The sequence below is a fragment of the Amblyomma americanum genome, chromosome 6, assembly GCF_052857255.1.
Source record: "Amblyomma americanum isolate KBUSLIRL-KWMA chromosome 6, ASM5285725v1, whole genome shotgun sequence".
Lineage (NCBI taxonomy): Eukaryota > Metazoa > Arthropoda > Arachnida > Ixodida > Ixodidae > Amblyomma > Amblyomma americanum.
Genome location: NC_135502.1, coordinates 32,483,298 through 32,506,716, shown reverse-complemented (window position 1 = coordinate 32,506,716; position 23,419 = coordinate 32,483,298). Strand labels below are relative to the sequence as shown.

Below are 23,419 nucleotides of genomic sequence, written 5' to 3'. Positions count from 1 at the left end.
TGACACAGCATATTGAATGGTTATGCTGTGCAAGAGTTTTATTACAAACAACAAATAAAAAGTTATTAGCAAGCATCTAAACTGTCGTAGGTATACGAAATCGTTTGCCGCCTATCATAGTTGCAGAGCGCAATGAAAGTAAATCACCTTGAAGGGGCACTGATGAAACATTAAAATTTACCTTCATTCACAGGTTACCGCATTGTAATGAAGAAGGCGCCAGTGGACCTTAAAAATGAATTTCATAAGTTTTTATACAACAGACGCTATCACCTCAAGTTTCGCTAGTAAACTGCGGAGCGTCTATGCAATTTGTGGTTCGCTGATCTCAGAGACTAAGCTACACCATCATTGAAATCAAAACATTGAAAAAATCGTGACAACCGAATCTTTTTAGGTGTAGAGGACACGTGTTTGACTTGAGAGGCGGAAAAAAATTTAACGGTAATTTTCTAGCAGTGTGCGAATATTCATATTTTCTAAACCGAATCCATTATGTATATGAAGAAACAATGCCCGCGAATATAGAATTGAATATTTGTTTAGTCTGAAAAAATTTCAAAAAAGGTAAGCAGGAAAATGTCCTTGTGCTTATTTTTTACAAAAGTGTGCTGTCTTTGTCAACAAAATAAACTAGCATAGACTGAGTGAGCACGATAAAAACTTAAACAAGACATGCACAGAAATATGTACTTTTTGCGTTAGCTCACTTGAGGTTGCTTTATTGTACTACTGGTATTAGCCTTGCGATAACTGTCGGCCATTGCTCCACATAGCGCACTTGGATATTATTTAAGCTCTTGAATATCAGGTGGAGATCTGTGACCTGGCAGGTTCATGTCGTCACGCACACAATCATCGACAACCGTAATCAACTGCTGCTGTCGCCAGGCTTCCCGCCTTCTTTTAGAATTCCTACTATTTCATTACAGAGCATAATAGCATACTGCCTGTACTGTGGTCATGCAAAATGAGTAATAAAATAAAATCCATTAAAGACTGATGACTGTGAACCGAAAGAATCATGAGTCTTTAAACCTCATTAATTTGGACATAGATGGTAGAGAAAAATGCCGCAATTATCCAAAAGTAAATTGAATAAATATCTCTCCCACCACAGAAGAAAGAAAAAAAGCTGAAAATTCGGAAATTTCAGGATGCCTAAGTTTCGGCATTAAGAGTAGAACGGACAACGTTATCGGACTGCCGCCGCTCATCCGCAGCCGCGCGCGGCGACCGGGGGAGGGAGGGATGCCGGTTCGCCGCTTATCGGCAGCCGCTACACCACCCCGCCCCAAAAAGCGGGTGGGGGGGGGTGGGGGGGGGCGCTGGTTTCGAGCGTTGACGGAGCAGCTGCGCAAAGCCTCTGCCGCTGGTTCTGTAGGCATTTTTCAGGCACGAACGACGTGGAGGAGCCAGGGCAGCCTTAGACTGTGGAAACGCTATCGATAACGCCGGATTTTCTGAGTCAAGTCCTTAACGCTGTAGCATAAAATGCGGTAAAGCCTTGTGAAGATGTCTTATTGCACAAACAGCGAAAAAACCGTGACGAGCACGGAGTTTCGGCGCCCTGCAATGAGCGGAATGTTTACACAATCGCTTGCACAGACTCGGGCCCTAGTGCTAAGCTCCTCAAGTGGGCTTGCTCACATATCATTCTCGAACAAAACGATGTGGTGCAGCTAAAGCTATAAGAGTTGTGAAGACGACAGGACAGGTATTATGAATGTGGGAGTTAGGTATGTAAAGCATTATAAAAGTATCAAACAAACAAACCACACCCTTTAGAGTTGTGACGGTTCGAAGTAGGTGGTTGGACATCTTTACTTTATTACTTTACTAATTGCTTTATGTAATCAGATTTAATTGTATACGCTGTTGTTTGTACATATTAATTTTTGTAAGTTTTGTAACAGGAGGCTCCGCGTGCAGCCATTGGCTTGGGGACCTCCTCCTGTAATTATCAAATATGTGTATATACTGTTTTACCGTTTAAAGTAAACTTATTCTGGGTGCCGTATTTCAACGCTTCTGATTATTCAGAAATTTTTGAATAGTCGAAAATTCTTGAATATCAAAATTTTGAATCGAAAATGAAGATAACATTTAGGAGTCCATTCGTATACACAATTTCGGATATTCGCACGTTAATACATTTTTCTCAACAGCAAATACGTCTTTTCCTGCCGGGAAAACGCAAGCACAACCAGAAATCAGCATATATATAGGATCAGCTTTTAGTAAGAACGAAAATTGGATGCAGCTGTCCTTAGTGTTTCTTTAAAATGCGCAACCCTTGCTCTTCCTGTTTTGTTGCTGACTTGCTTATAGAGCAGTCGCATCTTTAGGCTTCCTCCTTCCAGCGCTCCTGTATTGCCCCAGTCATGGCAGTCTGCAGTTGCAGTCGCTATTCGAGCTGTCAAATAATTGCTTAATTATGTATGTTTGGTGGACAAAATGCGACAGCTTGCTTAACGTGATTGCTAGCACTATAGTATTGCACTTCCATTTCCGTAGTATCTACGAGTTTAAATATTTGGTTTATGTCGGCTGGGACATCAGACGCTGCGCAGGGATAAGCATTTGTGGTCCTGCATTTCACAAAACCTTACTGTTTCAAGGAAGCAAACATCATTGTGAATATGATGTGCTGCCTGCCTTCAAACACACGACTAATAATGAACAATTTAAAACTCTCATACACGTGTCACACTCTTTTGATAATTACTGGCGAATACACCCCCACTCACTTGCAGTAATAGCTCTGGTCTCCAGTTCCTAGTTTGCACTCAGCTTCCGCTGGGCAGACGGAAGGTTGTATCTCGCAGTAACCTGCGAAAATGTCATGCCATTGAGTAAGTCGTGTGGCAAACAGAGATGATTTAAAACCCAGTAAGTCACGAGAAAACAACAGAACAAAAACACACTGGGCAATACGAGTGTTGCTGTTTAAGGCTTTGAAAACATGGCTATGATTTTCTTTTCAACGGTAAATACCCGGCTTGGCTGACTACACGTTCTCAGCAGCTGAAAAGCCTGCAAAAAGCAAACTTGGAAGTTCTGTCTGGCTCTCCATTCACTCCAGACGTTTCGATCGTTGAGAGGCTCAGTTCAAAGTTCTTCGACAGTGAAGCAAAACTGGTACTCATATAGATTTTTTGGGAGAAGAAATTGTTTCTTACCGTAGCTTCTGTAAATTTCAACAGTTGTACTCATGTTACTTTACCATTTTAAATGTGGCAGCTTTAAAGGCGGGAAAGTGCGCAAAGATAACCTTGTGCACATATGCACGTATTGCTGGAGGCTCTGATGTTACTGAAACTAACATTATGCCGGTTAAAGAGCCGATCGTTTACTGAATGAGAGCATATTTAAGTTCTCAGAAGGGTGTTGTCTGCATTCATTTCATGTTTAACATGGAAGCCTCGTGCCCTCTTTGCTAGCAGTTTGCTGTGGAACACATATGCAGAAAGGCATCAGCTAAAACAGAACTACCGTTTTGATTAGCCGGTTTGTACCAACTGCACGATAAAGGACCCTACTGTCGACCTCTAATGACGTATTCCCTTCTGGGAGCAAGTATCCTAGAATACTCAATTAAGGTGCTCCTTTTAGACTCTTGCTTCTTGCCTGCAATTTTCTCCTTAGCTATGGTCCGAGAATTCTACCTGCCCCACATTTTCATTCGCCATGCTCGCTATGTGAGGTTGCACGCAGTGTCCTTCTAGGGATGTGATAAAATAACACCTAGAAAACTGTCTACGAATACAAGAGAAAACACGAACGTAGTTAACGGGCTGATGGGACCGAATGTAATTGCGTTCAAGAGACAACACTCTTGCGTTTGTGCCGTCACTCACTTTGGCATTCGTTGGTCGTTGTATTGAGCTTGTACTGCGGCTTACATACACATGCTTGAAGGATGCATTGCTTCCGTTCTTGTACGCACGTTTGGCTGCAGGGCAGTGCTGAAAAATGCAGGCATTCAGAAATCTGCATCAGTGGTCATCGGGCAGTTGCAACTAAGTTATGTGCTTGTCATGTTGTCGCCAGTATGACTAAATAAGCTGCACTGAGATCCCATTTTCACAGTAGTGAGTGATCTCGATCCGTCACGGGTCCATCTTAAATTACGTATCCAGATGCACAGAGATGGCACTATAGAGCAAAATTGGGAAGCCGACAACAAGCAACTTTGAATGAAATTAACTGGATCACGCGCCCCGCCAGCTTTTTCTTCATTTCTTTATGTGGGGGCCGATCTTTTCTCCAAATAATTATAACCTTCACAAATGCACATAAGCCAAACATCTATTCAAACTAGTTGCGAGAACAGTAATCATGTCCGGGAACATAATCACTATCAGATTCGTTGAGGAAATTTTTGCGGTGCCATAGTTTTAAGTCGAGTACTTACGGTGGCAAACCTGCACGGAAAGCCCTCCCGTCTCCGCATTCCCGACGGCCACAGATGTCTCATTGTTGCAGAGGAAAACGGTTTTATTATTTTCATCGTAGGTGCATACCAGGTGAGTATTTTCAGTGATGTACGTCAATTTGTCGCAGAGCTCAGTTGGAGCCACTGGGAAAAGTGGAAAAGTTCAATGAAAATTAGAGCACGGCGCACGCAAAAAAGGATTACATGTATTTTTCGAACAGAAATAGACGTGTCAAAAAGTATCAGTTTTTCGTGGAAGTAAGAAATTATTACGATACAAAATAAGTATACCAAAAACAATAAAGCGTGAATGGCCGGAATAAAATCCGTATTGTTTCAGACGTCAAAAAAGAGAAACCTAGGGGTGAACACCTGCCCAAATTTAATCACGAAATTTATTTATTATTCGCTTCTGTCTTACAGGCCTCTAGGTAGCTATTGCTGAGGGATATAGTGCAGTAAAAAAGTATATGCAAAATTTATTACGCAACAGCGATATCAAGAATAAGTAGGGCTACAAAGAGCAAGTACGTATAACGGATTACTGTTCGAAGGGCATCGTCATCCACGCTAAGCAAATATGCATAAATTAATAGGAATCCCGAAAAGTATCCAACAAGATTTAAGACGAGCAAGAAACAGAAGGCATTATTTACATGCGACGAAAATCGGCTGATGAACGTGAGGATAGCTACATAAAGAGAAAAGAAATTAGCTGCGGTTTAACTACTGCTGAATCTGGCTAAAGAGCGAAAGCTGTGCTGCATCGGGCAACTAAATGTGGCTTGGCATCTGCAACGTCGAGTGCGTTCCGCACACTAGATAGGCAGCGCGTCCACCCTGCTACCCTGGCAGGTGGCAGTTAAATTTATGGCTGATCTTGAGAGATTGCTCACCAAATGAACGCTGCGGCCTATTGCTGCAGTGCCGCGTGTCTGCCACAACGTTATCAGCGCTAATGCATAAAGACCGCATCTCCCTCTCACCACCGCCACGTATCTCAAAGTGCTAATGAGGCGTCCACTGACCCAGGGAGCCAGTTATGCTCCCTTCTTTTCCTCAAAATCATCAGAGTCTAGAATACTGCCAACGCCGCGCCAATTAACACAATGAACGCCTATAGAAACAGAGGCGAGCGCTCGGTTTCGGCGGCAGCGGCGGATGAGTGACGTCATAGCTGTCGCGTGGTTTCTCCTTGGTTCAAGGTCAAACTCGCGCACACGGCGCACTCGGGGAAGAAGCCACGGAGGTGAGTAGTAAAGCTCTCGCTTAAATAAATGCGTTGCGCTTCGGGTTCAGCGCTGTGTTGCGCCCGTTTCTGCTCTTCCCTCTGGTGTCTTCTTATGCATGTGCCGTTGCGTTTCTTCACGTCCATCATGTTATGCCGTGTTATGAAAATTGTGTGCAGAGATACTTACAGACAGTGTAATTAATGTTCGTACTGTGAGGTGATGCGCTCCAGAACATCGTTAAACGGGCAGGTATTACGAAAAAGGGTAAAATTTCAAAATATGAGGGGGAACTGGTTTATGGGTGCAGCTAAAGTGATACTGCAATGTATGGGATGCGTGAGAGCGGCGCTTCGTGTTCAGTGGGTGATCCAGTGGTGAGCGCCATTTTGTGAAATGAGAATAAAAGAGCAATGTGGCGGGGGGGGGGGGGGGGGGGACAACGCATGGTGAAAGCTTGCAGTGAGGGTTAGAGATTAATTCGAACTATTCTTGAGTGGCAATTCAAATTTCAGGAAACAGTGACCAACTCTATTTTGAATTGCTCCTTATTAGCTGAGAAAGCATTTTTGAGGAGGGTAGCAGACAAAGCGAGCGTAGTTAAGATGAAGCGTACCAAAATTTAGTTTATGCACGTCAAAAGTATTGTTTTTTGACTTGCTGTGCACAGAGCCTAATAATCAAAAGGCTCTGGCAGAAATGGTGGATATGTGACCTACCTACGAGAGATATAGCTTCAGGTAAATGCCTAAATACTAATAATGTGTTGACTGAGCCTGTACATTGTTATTAGTTGATTATGAGAGTGCCAGTTAGAGGATCTTCGGGTAATTTACCTTGCGGGTCGGTAAATTACCTTGGACACGTTCAGAGTCTTCAGCTCTGTTTTGCATCTATCTCTAATAACATCAAGGTCACATTAGAAGGCATGAATGTTGTCCATGTTATTTACAGTATGCGAGATCAGTGGCCGCTCGCGCTAGAAGCAGGAACTGTCGAACAGCCTTGCTGCTCTAGTATACAACCCAAAGCCGATGTGCATATCAGAGGGCACATGTCTGTGCACTTACACTCAAACTCCGATCCTGAAGGGAACATTTTCCTTCATGCATGTTTGCTGCTGTCCATAAACGTCATCTTCACTGTTTCAGCCACAATAAACTTTACTGTTATTCGATTCGCCACCGTTTGTAAACTTCGTAAGCCTTTAACAACAGCGAATGCGGAAGGTTGGCTTGTATTTCATAGACAGTAGCCAACTTTACTACGGACAAATACGCGACCACTTCTAAAAAGTCACATTTAGGTGAAAATGCTTATGATTGTGGGAGCGGAATAGGCTTGCATTTTAGGCGCAGTGTACCCAGAGCTGGGCGTTTAATAACATTCTTTTCACTCTCCTGATGGGCACTCGTATACAGCCTTTTGTTCTTTCTTGCTTAACTCTGCTTTGCTGCAGTGGTTGCTAGCATTTTAATTGATTGATTGATTGATTAATAACTTTTACTTTTCACCAGAAAAGACGTTTCTCCCCGCCCCCGGCACGCAGGTCCGGGAGACGAGGATTTGCGCGTCCGCGGTCAGAGGCTGGCTGGAAGTCCTTGTCTGGTGGCGGCCACTTACGCAAACTGCTCGCAAACGCAGCATGTGGCTTCGTGGAGCGCTCTTAATTGTTCGGCGCCGTGTACGTCTGCGCCTGTCCCACAAATTAAAAACAAACCTTCCATTTCAGCTGGTTTCGATAGGCAGCGCTTGTGACATATTTCAGAGTGTCTCCGTGTTTCGAAATATCTGGTCTTTGAAGAGTTAGACTGCTGGCTGTACTTCTTTTTGTTGAAAAAAAATACGACGCAGGAAAATTTCAGAACGCGGCTGAATTAATGGGGGATACAAATGGACCGGTTGAATCAATGGCGGATACTAAGGAACTAGTTGAATTAATGGAGGATTCAAATGAACTGGTTGAATCAATGGCGGATACTAAGGAACTAGTTGAATTAATGGAGGATACAAATGTACTGGTTGAATCAATGGCGGATACTAAGGGACTAGTTGAATTAATGGAGGATACAAATGGACTGGTTGAATCAATGGCGGATACTAAGGAACTAGTTGAATTAATGGAGGATACCAATGGACTGGTTGAATCAATGGCGGATACTAAGGAACTAGTTGAATTAATAGAGGATACAAATGGACTGGTTGAATCAATGGCGGATTCTAAGGAACTAGTTGAATTAATGGAGGATACAAATGGACTGGTTGAATCAATGGCGGATACTAAGGAACTAGTTGAATTAATGGAGGATACCAATGGACTGGTTGAATCAATGGCGGATACTAAGGAACTAGTTGAATTAATGGAGGATACAAATGAACTGGTTGAATCAATGGCGGATACTAAGGAACTAGTTGAATTAATGGAGGATACAAATGAACTGGTTGAATCAATGGCGGATACTAAGGAACTTGTTGAATTAATGGAGGATACAAATGGACTGGTTGAATCAATGGCGGATACTAAGGAACTAGTTGAATTAATGGAGGGTGCAAATGAACTGGTTGAATCAATGGCGGATACTAAGGAACTAGTTGAATTAATGGAGGATACAAATGGACTGGTTGAATCATTGGCGAATACTAAGGAACTTGTTGAATTAATGGAGGATACAAATGAACTGGCGTCAAGTGAGCTGCACGGTTCTATTTCTTGCATGCTGCCGTGCAACTTATTCTTTCGTTCACACTCAAAGCAGCCGGCAGCTTTATGAATTTGTTGGTGACGTCAGATGCAACCAGACTCATCTCATCTCGATTCACAGTGGCCACGCGCAGCTGCTTCCACATTTTGGAAATTGGAAATTGTTTTTTTGAGGAAAGGAAATGACGCAGTAACTGTCACATATCTCGGTGGACACAGGGCCGCGGAGATAAACCAGGGAATGAAAGAAGAAACGAAGAGGAGCCGTAGTGGAGGGCTCCGGCATAATTTCGACCACCTGGGGACCTTTAACGTGCACTGACACCGCACAGCACACGGGCGCCTGTTATGCCCAGCGTGCCTTCCAGCCAAAATAGATAAGATGCGACTCCCTCGAACAGAATTTCTAGAAAACCATCGTGAATGCGAATGAGCATTCTGAAGAAATGCTGCTGCAAGCAGTGGCGTTCGCGGAAGCAGTGGCGGAAGCAGTGGCTACACTGGCGGTGCCACGGGGCCGAGTATGCCATCGGGCCGCTGGACGGGGTGTTGCTTTCAACAGTCACGCTGCGGATAAGTGACAGACGGCTGCGACTTCGACAGAGTTCCCGCGTTCTGGCCAACAGGCGGGGAAGTGCATGGTGATTCATCCCTTGCTGAGAAACGGCTTGACATTCCGACGTGTTAGTGTTTGGGGAATGTCTTTTCCCTTTTTCTTCGACCTACCTGGGGCTGCCGCAAAACATTTTTAATGAGGAAGCTTGGGAGTCTCTCCTTCGAAAATCGAAACTCGAAGACAAACTCGAAGCCATCCGCCTGGCGACGGAGGCCTCGAAGAACCAAGCGGTTCGCCACATAGGACTCTAGGCGCCGAGCCTTCTACTCCCTCCCGGGTCCGTGCACCTGAGTTGGGAAGGTAGGGGTTCCTCCTATATTGCTGGGCAATAAAGTTTTTTTCCCTCTCTCTTCGACGAACTGTGATAGCATCAGCACTGCCACATGCCATGGGCGGTACCACCAGTGTTTACGTCTGCTCGTTTGCTTGGACATAGTTCTCCGAACCGTATTCCCCAGTAAGGGATCTGTGAAATACGAACCGTACTTAACGAGCTGCTGGTTTGGTACCGAGAGACCCTCGCGTTTGCTACGAGGCCCGTTTGCTAAGAGACTCCCGTCTCCTAAGAAGCTCCCTTTAACTGAAAGGTATTCTCAGTTGCCCTTAGTTGTAGAACATTACGTAAACAGTCTGTATAAAGTTTTCTCTTTGTTTCCTTTGCAACCAAGTCTCCGAACCTCCTCGTCCCTTCTCCGGCCCAACCACGCTACCTGTATCCCAACACGCATTTTGCGTTTCACCTCCATCGAAACGTGCCAGCCGTGGTCGGGTTCGAACCCGTGCACTCCTGCTCAGTTGACGAGCGCTCTAACCACTGAGGCACCATAGCGGCTTCCACATTTTTCGAGATTGCTGTAGTGGTTCTTTCACTGTTGTTGTTGCTATTGCGACTGAAGGAAGGATGAAAAACAGGTGCCACGGGCTCGCCCACTGGCTCGTTATGAGCCACAAAATTACACGCAGGAAAGATGATGATGATGATGATGATGATGATGATGATGATGATGATGATGATGATGGGGGACTTTTATGGCGCAAGGGCATCTGTGGCCAAAGAGCACCATGCCACAAAGTATTTTCGACTATTCATGGTGGAGTCAAAGACCCATTTCCGAAGCATCTCGCCCCAGTTAAACCGAGCATCAGGACAGGGGAAAGCTTGTACCCATTGTATCACCGGTGGGTACCCGGCGGCACTGGGGATCGAATGCAGCACCTGCCCCATGCAAGGCGGATGCTGAACTACTTGGCCGCTGCTGCGGTACACGCAGCGAAAATAATTTGTTCTTTCTTTTTCTTGATATTGCAACAGTTTTACCGCAACAGGTTATCTAGTATAGCAACTGTCTAATCTTTAAAGCGAACGTTATTTCAGAGCTAGGCCGTACTTGAGCGCTCCTCACATACTGATCAATTTCAGTGTATATCCTTTTAGTTTCAACTTCAATTTATGCGAGGAAAGTTTTCGGAAGATACAGAACTCCTGGGTGGCCATATTAACTACATATTAACAGAGATACCATGTTATTAGTCTATATTATTATTAGAATTATCGAATTGCGTGTCAATTTCAAAACGATAAACGTTGATATTAACGCACTAACATGATGGGCTTGGCATCAAGAAACTTTTTAAGTCAACTGAAGACTTTCTTACCTTTAATACTTGGGTTCAGTATAGGACCTCGTTTTCCACTTTAGGTGCAATGCAGAATTATCACGTTTAGGCGATTGGAATAGTTAGTGTGCACCCAAACAAAGAAACCGCAGTTGTTAAAGAATGAGCGCTCGGCATCGCTACCCCGAAAGAATAAATAGCTGAATGCTAATGACCGCTGCAGTAGCTAAATCTGTTGAAGCGTGTTTTATTGCCACACAAGCGAATTGTTGTTATTTTGTTCGAGAACAACACTGACATATGCATTGGAGCGACTGAAAAACAAATGGTTGTACAAAAAAAAAACACGCTTTGTAATGCTTCTCCGCGAAAGATGATGATAACCTCAGTGCCGTGCTTTAGCCTTACGAAAGAAGCTACAATTTCTTGTAAAATGAGGCCTCGAAGGAGTCTTCACCGTAAAACGTAGCTGCGACAGCCACGAGTACGTGTGCTGCTGCTTTGACAGCTCCCAACAAATGGCGGGAGGTAGAGTTACACGACACACTAACTGAGGATCGATTTTTAAGAAGCTTGACTACTCGTTATTTCAAGCCGCAGTGGTGGCTCAGTGGTTACGGCGCTCGCCCGCGGACCCTAAAGATGCTGGTTCGATCCCGGTCGTGGCCGTCGCATTTCAACGGAGGCGAAATTCTAGAGGCTTGTGTACTGTGCAATGTCAGTGCACGTTAAAAAACCCCAAGTGGGGAAAATTATGTAGAGCCCTTCACTATACGGCGTCTCTCATAGCCCGAGTTGCTTTGGGACGTTGAGCCGCCATAAAAAACTACAAGTTATTTCTTATACGATTGCGAAACCGTTAAAAAAGCGAAATGCGATGTGAACCGGGCTACACAAAAATCTTCACCTTGGGTTAATTACAAAGCCAGCGAATACAAAAAAGTTGAAAGCGAGGAAGTGACCCTCGAGATGTGCATTGTGCGGCCACATGCTGGACGCATCTTCACTCTGAAGCAAAATGCGGAATTCGAAACTTCTATTCATTTGAGACCACTTACAATTTGTACTTTAATGACACTGTCCTGACAATGCCTATCAAGACAGCCAAAATTTTCTCTCACCCATAGAGCTGTACCGTAACTGCCACCTGCCATCATCGCCATACCAGTGTACACGTCTCATGACCGTCATCCACCAAATACACTGGGATCGCACAGCCACAGTGAACGCTTCCTAAAAAGCACCCACTCTCCCGACCCACCCATAGCAGATTCCCCTGTGGGCTGTGAGATGAACCTGGAAGAGTTTTACCACAATATACTAGGCATACGGCATTTTCGTAGGAGGAAGTCTCATATGCGGCTATGTTGAAAAGCGAACTTCTTACTTACTTTGTACACTATCCTGCTCTATATACACGCCATTGCCGAGTAGGCAGCCCTCATGTCCAGCTGGCGTCGTGCACATCTCGAAAATTGAATTCAGTGCCTTCACTGCCTCTTCGTTTTCAGTAAAGGCATCCAACTCCACGTCTTCACCACTGAAAAAGAATCAAGAAATATGTCGCGGCTGACTGTAGCAGGATAATTCGCAGAACTCAATGAAAACTGAGCTAAGCAAGCTGAACAGTCACCAATTCTTTCTATATCACCGCGAAACGACAACTTGCTTTGTAACCAGAGTCGCTATTCATAACTCTTCAACAGCGCAATCTCACGACTAAGCATTGACTACAGCGTTCTCGCGTGTTAAGCATATGGAACACGTTCTTATGATAGGGCGAACAATTTTACGGCTGCACTCGTAGCCTGAGTCGCTTTGAGACGTTCAACCTCACAAACCTAACTTAACCTTAAATACACCACTAATAAGAGAACATTATAATAATAGACACGTAATACATGCATTAGAGCAGCATATATATCACCAAAAAAGGATCGAAGGCGTTATCAGGTAGAGTTCACAATATTAACCAGATGCAGACCGAGACATGTCACCCAAAGGGACATTGCTCTACTAGGCATTTAATTAAATCTTGATTAAACATTATAATAGAGGAAGTTTGCATTGCATCGGTAGTTTTTCTAAGTTGCAAGTTCCCAAGACCTAATATACCAGACACCACACGACTCTTTATTAGGACCACCGATTGAGGATCACTTGGACTTCGCTTTCGTGTGGAGTTTTGGTTAAGATATTGAAAACGATGATGGGGCTAACGCCATTTAGACTGAGAAAATTTGCCAAGGTAAGTACAATCATTCGGAATACTGTACCGAACTGTAATTTCTCTAAATTTTGAGTACTCACAGCGAAGTGCCTTTAATCTATTGCCTCAAAAGTTTCAATCTATTTGGTCTGATGTAAATTTGAATAATTGCGAAGCATTTACTTTTACTTATGTCCTTGTCTATTGAACTTTAAATTTTTCTGCGGAAAAGTAAAGTTGTGCTTTCTGGAAAAATGAAGGATATACAACTTACCGGCACTTGATATCTCTTTCGTCAAAGTCTGGAACTTTTTCCTTAAGCTGCATCAAATGGATTATGTAAACAAGCAAGATAATGTTTTACAACTTCTCAATAAGTATGCTTGGAAAACAAGAGCGCGTGCGCAAAGTACCATATGTGCAGTTAACATTCAGTTAAATAACTACATTCATCAATAACTTTACTGAATCTTCTAATCTACAGCATTATCATAGATTACAAAGTAGTATATGCACTGATAAGATTAAAACAAAAAAGATATGCCAATGAACTACTACTTTAGATTTGCATTAGTCGTAATCATATATGAAAGAATCTTTTTACTGTATTATAAAAAAGCAGATGGCAGAGTGCCATTGTTGTTTTTGGTTGGGTGAAGAACCTTTGATGCGGTAATCTTATTAAAACACCCAACGGTTCAATCATTGTGATGCGGCGCTTTTTCTAGCACCGCATCATACCGTTTGGCCTTGGTAGCAGGTCTAAGTGCATTCAGTCTTTTCTCTTTGTAACTGGCTTTAGTTTAGCCTAGAGCCGCTGATTAAGGGCTCAAGCACTGGCTCCCATGTTTAAACCGAAGCCTCTCCAACTCGCTCCTTGAATGTGGTGATTAATGTAATATCGTATTTCCCTGGCTCGGTTTTACCAATCTTCCTCTTTAAATATCAACGGGCTACAGAAGAAAACGGAAACGAATGATAAAAATGAAACAATACGTGCGGAGTGTAGTTGTTGATTCTAGAGTGATCTCAGTGAATACGACGAGAAAACAATTACTAGAAACTCTCCAGAATAATATTTTAGTAAGAAATGAAAAGCAGTATCCATAAGTTCATGTATTCCGTATGATAAGTTGTCGTACTTCATAAATGCTTGTCATATTTCCTCTTGAACGGGAAGAATGGAGACAGCGATAAGATCACTTAACTTGAATTAGTGGAATGAGAAATGTTGAAGAAGTTCTCCACACCGAGTTCATTGGGAACTTATGAATGGCAGGGATCGTGCAAATGAGCAAAATAACGTTGTGGGCCGTCATACAACGCGGAGAAACCGCTTTTCTGGGGGTGAATAAGTTTATGACTGATAAATTTCTTCCAAACAAAAAGCTTGAACTCAAAGATTGTGATTTTAGCAGTGAACAAGATGCAATGGTGCCAGAAGCGTACTGGCCTGTTGCAATTAGAGCGTGAAAAATTAATGCAGATAGTCGGTTTGGTAAGTCCAGCATTCTTGGACATCAATTTTAATTGTGAGGCTAATATTATCAGTTGTAGAATAGCGTATTTAACATATCGATGGAAATGGTCTAACCTCCTGATCCTTAGCAAAAAGTTGCTTTTAAAGTTTGCCTTGCGCTCGCACCGAATAGTTAAGACTGCCATAGAAAACCAATCGGGTGCGTTCTGAAAATAAATAGGAGAAAACTACACACCTTCAACATTGCGTTCACACAGAAGGTGCCATTGAAAAAATGCGTTGGTCTAGAACCTCTCGTTTGAATGTTATAAAATCGGCTTTTTAGGTTCCTATTACTGACCCTGCTGCAGTCGACGTACATCGAGCCCCAATGGGCACAGGCACAAACAAATACTTGCACGTCCGTGCACATGGGGCTTTATATACACCCTCCATTTCAAACGAAACAGATATTTTCAAAGGCTTTGCAGTAATTGTAAAATTTCATTCTGCATTCTGCTTCACAAATTCACGACAAAAGACAATGGACCGACAGATGCGCAGTAAATCTGCAGATATGCTGTTTTGTCAAGTGTTCTTCAATGCTTTCTGAATCACAAAAGGAAAACGGCAAATTCCAACCTTGAGCAACATTATATCCTCACTGCGCTCCACGCGTGCTTGACCCGAATGCGCAACGGGCTTCTCTTCTTTGTACAAACTATTTTGTCTAGTCCGCTATTCTATGTGTGAGTACTATTCTTTGTGTGAGAGAAGAAAAAAAGCTGTCGTTGGTTTTTTGTCATACACCCCGTAGAGGCCAAACCATGGAAGTCGATCTCTAACCCGATAGTTACCGGTAACGACACTGCAGACAACCTGCGCTGCCCAGGTGGAGCTGCATTTGGTATCTTGTACCACTGAAAACTGCTGCCATTACAAACTCCAGACAACATTCTGAGCGATCAGTGGTGCACATTCATTTTCTAAACTTCATTGCCTTGGTGCTCTGGACTTAGTCCAATAAGCTGATGAGTGGCACGTCCGGCTTCGACCGAGCAGCCAAGCTCGTACGTGTAAGCGCTGGAGGTGGCATCAAAAAGCGCTACGTGTGACTGAAAAAAAAATGCTTGCTCCTCTCACTAGACTGTGTTACGAGGCTGCGTTCGACACGGCAAACTTTGTCAAAGATGTTTATGGGCGCTCTTGGCAGCCTACATCTTCCACTTGTTGGGTTGCCAACATAACCGCGAGGAGTCGCAACTTCAACCCATCGGCTTGAAAAAGCGACCCAGACCTAGGACGCATAAAAACATCTGGGCCTTCGAATTATTGTGAAGAGAAGCCATTCGTTCAGCGTCACGCAGCAACGCCATTTTGTGTAGATAGCAGGCGGAAAACAAGCTCACCGCTGTGATAATCTGCTCAAGAGGAAGAGCGCAATCCTCTTCTTCTGTGCTGTATCTGGTGGTTCTTTTTTTGATCCTGAACTTGACTGTTGTTGTCTGAGCTGCGAAGGAAAGGCAAGCCCACTTTAAAGTCACATTTCGCCACATGCGTTTGACGCTTAGAACTAGCACATTTGTCGCGCGAAATGATATCAGTGTGTTATGCACTCTACTCCTTCTGCACTGTGAGAGCGGCAGCCCTATGGTCCTGGCTACATTCTACAAACAGCCCACTAGCTGGCTCACTTGTATTTGCATCCTCATTGGCTCTTGGGAGATTGTAAGTGTTCGCGGTTAGAACATTCGACTTTGACGAGCTGATCGTGAATGCAACTAGCGCTCTTAAAGCGATACTGAAACCATAAGCTACCGGTCGCGGTGGCTCAGTGGTTAGGGCGCTCGACTACTGATCTGGAGCTCACGGGTTTGAACCCGACCGCGGCTGCTGCTTTTTTATGGAGGAAAAACGCTAAGGCGCCCGTGTGCTGTGCGATGTCAATGCACGTTAAAGATCCCCAGGTGGTCGAAACTATTCCGGAGCCCTCCACTACGGCACCTCTTTCTTCCTTTCTTCTTTCACTCCCTCCTTTATCCCTTCCCTTACGGCGCGGTTCAGGTGTCCAACGATATATGAATCAGATACTGCGCCATTTCCTTTTCCCAAAAAACCAATTATTATTATTAATCATAAGCTAGCTCCCGCACTCTGCTCTGCTCCAGCATTCAGAGCAACCCATACTGCTTTTCCTTGGAACAGCGATGCTGCATTGCTGTTTGCGCGGATGGTGGCTAAATTTCAATTGCTTATAAAATATGGCTGAAGCTTGTTTTTATCCAAACAGCGATATCGTTTAGAAGACAAAAGCGCGAGTTTTTCGCCAGTTACTTGAGCAAGTGCGGTGCTCTGTTCAAAGCAGAAAGGCGGAAGTCACCGATGCACCGGGACACTGCGCTGACATAGGTCACACAATTTACGATCGTCAAGAGCTAGCTTCGCGGAAGGGCAAATATTCCTTACGCATCAGTGGCGGCGAGAATTGCTTTGTCAGAAATTTAAGAACAGCAGTGGATTTCTCAAATACTCTGATATACATCTCCATTTAAAGTGACGCGCCTAACTGCAATAATTAATATATACCTATTATAGTTTAAAAGGGGCTCTGAAAGAAGCTCTCAAAAAGTTGCGGTATTCCTGTGATGTTAAACGACGCCGTTGCACAAATTTAGTGTGGCAAGAATTTTTTTTAATGCATTTAGTATGAGCTGAGTTATCTGTAGTCAAAATTTGATTTCTCCGACCCGCCGGAGTGACACTGTTCGCTGGCCGCGGCCATGGTAGTCGCATGGCGCCTAAAAGAATCTAAGCAGTGGCAATCTCTTAACAAAATTACGATAATTACGCAAGGGTCTGCGACAGAGGATGGCGCGAGCATGAAACAGTCGCTGGAAAGGACTCGCAAACTTTCGCATGCGATTGTGGGTTCTCTGCAGCGTGTAGAAGTGCATTGCTTGGCTACGCTGTTCGGGGCGAGAGACTACCGTTTGAACGAATTTATGTATTGTCTTCACAAGGTGTTTCATAGCAACTAGATTGTCGTTAACCACGTATTAGCTATTTGATGATGTTCGCCATCGCTTAGAACGCTATGCGAGACAACACTCTATTTGACGAGAAAAAATTGTTTGTAGAAATTACTAACAGACCGGTGAAAAAACCTGCATGTGCTGTTTGCATTTTGTATGTTTTTTTTTCACCACTTGCACATGAGCGTAGTAAAAGCAACTTTACTTCAGTCATGTTTTGGATTCGACCATATACTTTAAGAATATTATATTTACACTGTTGATAATAATCAATATTAATGTAATATAATATTATTGCTGGCGGTTTAGCATTTCTAACCACAAACTACTGTGCGAAAGCCCGTTTTTGCCAGTGGGCACTAGCGCCACGCACTGTGATTGAAAGCGCGATTACTTTCCTTTCATTATTTGCGCACAGAAGGAAGTTGTTGAAAACGACGATGAGCGATGTACAGCGTGAGAGCGTGTTGCATTTTAACACAAGGCGTGATCGACTGTGACGATAGCGTTGTGCTGTCGTGCAGTTGCTGAACTGTTCGCCCCGGCGCGCTTTCGAACACCAGTCGCGGCAGTATATATTTCTCCAGTTTGGCCAAGGTCACCCTCATTCAAACTCTCGCTTATTTTTTATATTTTTTTAATCACGTAACTAACTTATGAGACTTCACCACACACCGGAATTTCCGAGGTTGTGAGCCGAATGAGGTTATGAATGCTTCTGCACTAAAAGTACTGTGCGCTTGATACTATCGAGTAATGAAATAGAAAACATAAGGCCGCCTAAAACTCTGAAAGTGGAGAGTGGTCATGCAAGTAGTTACCTAATTGGCATACGCCTAGTTTGTTCTTCTTCATTCCTCTCCGGCAAACACATGTGGCACTTCCCTTCTCAACTGCACACTCCCCATTTATTTTGGCTTGGCAATTTTTGACGTACTCCAGTGTACAAATATCTGGAACAAAATATTAAATCCAATTTATGAAGCGTCGAGAAAGTGAAACAAATTGTTTTAAAAAATTCGACGTAAAAGACTGTTGCCACAAAGGAAAGGCAATTAAGACAACATTAGAGGCAAAGAAAAACGGTTAGCTTGCTTTTTATTACCTATTTCAAGAAATATTGCATTGACGAGAACAAAAACATTTGCTCACTTACCGGTGCATCTGTCGTTTACCTTCTTTTGCGCATTTTTACAGATACACTCTCCTGCTGGTTCAGTGCACAGAGCCCCAATCTCGGAGCATTCTTTATTTCTTTTTTCGTCGCATTTTGGTTTCGCTGAAAACAAAAGTAAGGGCCATTTTAATTAGGAGCACTGAAAAACACTATCAACCTCTTTAGAGCCAGAAAAATTAATTTGAGGAACAGTAGTCCCTTACGCTATCCCTCGAACTCCTATGGAACTTGCGGACAAAAAAAATCTTGCTATTGCGCTGTTAACCGCTATTACGCGCCATGAACACTATTCTTGTTCGAATCACATTTTCGCTGAATCTTGTTAAACAAGCTCCGCCTGCTAGTCTTCTACGATGATGAACACTCATATGTGCAGCGAGTGCGAACTTCCCACCTGCATAAGCATTCGCGTGCCTAAGACACAGTGAAATGGTCGAACGTGTGTCAAAATTTTCCTTGGTTCATGGCACGACAGTAAAATTGGTCATGCCCATACGCTGCTGTATGAGAAGGCTTTTTCCACCATGCACCTAAACCAACTCACCCAACTTTCTGCTCTAATCAGTAAGCAATGAACTAAAGAAGGCTGAAGCTGGATTAAACCATAGGAAGCAAATAAGGTGCCTTCGAGTACGACTATGATAGCTAAGGAACACCTGTTGCACATCCTTTGTTGTGCAAGCAAGACCGATTTTGCCTCTTTTAATTCGTTGGCAGCACGTGGTGGAACTATACTGTGAGCTTTGAAGTTCAACTGTCGTTTTTGTAATACACCAGGCAAACATAAGTGTCTTGCAAATAAGTGGAGATACACGCGCGTAAACATCGTGAACACTAAGGTTTGATGCTTGGTTCGTACGATTTACAAATGTTCTTAGGAATAGGATGCGTAGAACTGCACGCGAATCGTTAGCTATACCAGGCTGCCTGCAGCGCATGCACCTTGCGCGCTAATAACAGGAACGATGAGGAGAATGCGCTTTTTTTATAAACATCGAAGAGCCTGCTCTGAAACGTTGCCAGTTATGAGGTCCGTACATTACCAAGGCACTTCTCACAAAGAATCAACGACGTTAGTATTCAACTGTAACGTCTGTGGTGTCCTGTTGTGTCGATAATAGTGAAATTGTAATCAGAAATTCCTGGTTCGGGTTTGTTTCCCGTTGCGAGTGGCGCGTGTTTATTATTGCGTTTCACATCGGCGTTCGCACACTGCTATCGGCTTAACACGATAGGCACTGAGCTAGAAAGGTAAGCGAGTTGTTACACATTGCGGAACGGCAGTGCAAAAGACGAAGCACGCATCAGCAGGTACGAGTAGCACTGTTCTGACACAGGACACGAGCTGTCCTGCGTCAGGACAGAGCTAATCGTGTCTACTTGTGTCTGTTTCGGTTTTCGGACTGCAGTTCCGCAAACATATACACGCCTTTTATATACCGAATGTTATCGCAAAGAAGTGAAACGATTGCCCGGAGTTTCTTTCTAAATGCACGTGAACAAAGACTGATTCTTGTTCAGCCGCACCTTAACTGATTTGTGTAAAACGTGGCGCATATATATAAAAAAAGAAGCTCCAGTGACTACAGTGCAGGAAGGAAGCAGATGAATTTGGGCTTCAGGAGCTTGCAAAAAGGTTTGGTTTGAGTTATGGGTTTAAACGTCCCAAAGCGACTATGGCTATGAGAGACGCCGTAGTGAAGGGCTCCGGAAATTTCGACCACCTGGGGCTCTTTAACGTGCCCTGACATCGCACAGTACACGGGCCTCTAGAAATTCGCCTCCATCGAAATTCGAGCTCCGCGGCCGGGATCGAACTCGCGTCTTTCGGGCCAGCAGCCGAGTGCCATGACTACTCAGCCACCGCGGCAGCTGCTTGCAAAAATGTATTTGAAACATTTTTAACTGTGCATTTTATACCATTCGCGTTACTATGTCTTCTCAAGAATTTACAAGGCTCAGCTACTTTACTTGCATGTCGCAACGTAGACATTGCTCATAAGAAAATGAATATGATTGTTAGGCTCGGCTAGATGAGGTTTCCGCTGTTCAATGGCTGGTCGTTGTGTACTTAAGTTACGTTCCCTGTGCTTATAGACCACTGAAACATAATTAATGAGTCCAGACTTTTAAATTTATTATTTATGCTCTTTAATGAATCCCAGGTGGCAGAACGTCTTCAACAGGCCTTAAAGACGGCACGCTTGATAGCTTAGACATAGCTTTAGCCCCTGAAGTCTACGAATTTTAAATTCAAGGACATGCTATAGGTCTACTTGCAAGTGTGAAGCAGATGCCTGGATAAAAGGCTGCAAACTGTGTGCGGTATAGGACTGCAGGTTAGTCGGGTTGCTGAGAATGGCGAGGGGACGACCTTATACTGGATATAACCATGGCCGGACTGGAGCGGCGGCGCGCGCTTTGTACGGCCTGCGCACTGAGCTTGTATTCGGTCTGCTGCCGCTGCACGATCATGGCGCTGGCACCCTAACTCCCCTCCGCTGTGGACCGCCCGCTCACGTGAGATGTGCGTTTGCTTTTTTTGCTGTTCGATCGCGTTTTTGACGCACTGCTGATGAGCCTGATAATATCAAGGCCGTTATGCTTGGGGCCATAGGTCTGCATATGGTTTGTGGATTCGCTGAGTTGCTGTTCTTTAATTATTTTCGAGCAGGGATATGACGACAATTAGGTTTATTCCAGCCAATATGAGATGTATGAAACTTGGAGAGCGCACGAAGCACCCTATGATCATTTCTGCCGCTACTCGTATGTTAGGATTCCACGAGATACTAGGGCGTGCTATTAGACGTGCTAGCAGAGTCGGTCTTTGTTGTTTCTTGCTGCACAGCTGAAAACAGTTGAAATCCTGTAGCGCAGAATGACGGCAAGTTGTCTCGTAGAAACACTGCACATAACAGGCCTTTAGAGCTGAATACTCAGTACCAGTAAGTGAACCTGGAACCTGAATCTTTTTGTCACACCAATAAGTAAGCAAACTATGCTCCATACTGTTAGAGAAATCTGTACAGGATAATTGTAGGAAACGTTTTTTTGTAGTATGCGCACCATTTGAGGCACTAGCCTGTGCGCTTTATTGCAACTAACTAACTAACTCAATACCTTGGGGTCGCTTGAATACATATTATCGGCCACTGTTATCTCCAGCCGCAAGCTCAAATTTGAGACACTGTGTTCTCTAAAGTGAAAACTGTTCGCGCGTTATACTCTTTTCTGCCTTTCTGCAGTTTCCTCTTCGACATTTTCATAAATCTTGCTAACGGAACGTATTGCTGGCATCATGTCTAAAAAATCTGGGCGCAAGAAAAGAAAGAGCACTGTTCTTTTGCAATCTAAAGCATCTCTATTTTACAGATACATTACTACCTGGTTACGCTTGAAAATCTGTTTCAGATTTCTTTAAAACATTTTCGGCCCACCTCTCGTGACACTTCAGTTCCTGATGCTTTGAATAATCTCTCCGGTTATATTTGCCTGCACCCCTACGTTCATTCGATTTGTTACGAAAATGGTCCTTAATGTTACTCTGCGCTATCAACGTGCCATACCGCATCAGAAAAATCGCACATATACGATACAGGACGTGAAGAGCAAGTGTAAAAGTTTCAAACGTTCAATCTACATTCCTTGCCCCTCGCCTTCAGTGCTTGTCATTACGGCCCTGACCAATGCTGGCGGTTCACCCTCAATCAGTACGTGCTATGAGAGATCAGCATAGTAAATAAATAAATAAAATGATCGAAATTCGTTCCTTCCATTGAAAGCTGGAATACGTGTTCTATACTCTTTAGTTTCATAAAACTGGATGGCGATTTCTATATAATGTTGTTTTTGCCATCAAAAAGTTGAAAGAAATATGTGTCTCCTCGGTCATCGTAAAGTACAGCAACCCTCCGCCTTTTGTTTTTTTTTTTTCATTATGAGACGCCGTCTCTCGCGAAAGTGCGAGCGATAGCACAAAACCAGGCGCTGAGTACCCGCCTCTACAGAAGCAAGCGCGCACGACGGGCAGGCTCTTTGCGCCCTTAGCGGCGGCAGAGAGCAAGACTCGCTTGTAGAAGCTTGCATTGTGTCATTAGCCAGTGCGCACGCAGTAAGAAAGCGTGATGCGCTGCCGCTCGAGTCTTGCCGTGACATAAAAAAAGCACAGGGTTGGTCAGAAATCCCCAGGCCACAGGGTGTGCTTTTGAGCCTTGCAGTAGGGGCGGTTACGACACCTACTACGCTAAAAATGTTTTGAGGGTAACGAGTCTCGTCCTCAACCCTTAGGAGACTTGTAGTTTTATCGGCGCTTTAAGTGCCCGACTATATTGTTCTAAAGGAGGCCCTGTATGATTTTAATCAAGCCCGTACATCTAATGCTGGCGAAAGGGATGTGGCGCTAAGCACCATCAGTGCAGGATGAAGCAGCTGTTGGAGGAGTGCATGCTCGGGCAGCAAAGATATTACTACGTGTAAAAGTGAAACACATGTCTTTGCTATGTGAGCTTCATTTATATTATGCCTGACATTAGTAAGAGCCCTCTGGCTGAGCCTTGCAAAGTGGAAGCATTCTTTTCTTACTTACGTCATTTAAATGAATATCTCATCCCTTATCGTCTCTCACGGGAATGCAATACAGTGGACGACGCTTATTTTATTTGAAAACCGTCAGGAAATGTAAGAAGTACTCTCAGCATTTCTAAGATGCTAGCATAAGCAGTAGAGCTTTCATACTGCCGGTACAACCAGACGGCTTTGATGTGTGCTGCATGGTCAATTTTACAACGCTACTAACTTCATGAAAACTTCTACGCTGGTGTACATATTTAATCAACATCCATGCAAAGCATAAAAAAGCCGTAAATCAAGAAATACATCATCACCATTATGACAACCAGCCTGACTACGCCCACTGCAGGTCAAAGACCTCTCTCACGT

The 23,419-nt window shown here is 43.9% G+C and overlaps 1 protein-coding gene across 1 annotated transcript in view; it reads right to left on the bottom strand.

The window, feature by feature from the left end:
• Positions 1–23,419, bottom strand: part of LOC144136568 (uncharacterized) — a 73,566-nt gene that overhangs the window by 8,089 nt on the left and 42,058 nt on the right. Inside the window, exons 15-22 of the mRNA XM_077668975.1 lie at positions 18,458–18,580; positions 18,123–18,254; positions 15,679–15,779; positions 13,085–13,131; positions 11,993–12,141; positions 4,418–4,582; positions 3,861–3,968; positions 2,751–2,832 (exon numbers count right to left, since the gene is read on the bottom strand). Coding sequence (XP_077525101.1) covers positions 2,751–2,832; positions 3,861–3,968; positions 4,418–4,582; positions 11,993–12,141; positions 13,085–13,131; positions 15,679–15,779; positions 18,123–18,254; positions 18,458–18,580 — 907 coding nt within the window. The remainder of the gene's footprint in view (positions 1–2,750; positions 2,833–3,860; positions 3,969–4,417; positions 4,583–11,992; positions 12,142–13,084; positions 13,132–15,678; positions 15,780–18,122; positions 18,255–18,457; positions 18,581–23,419) is intronic.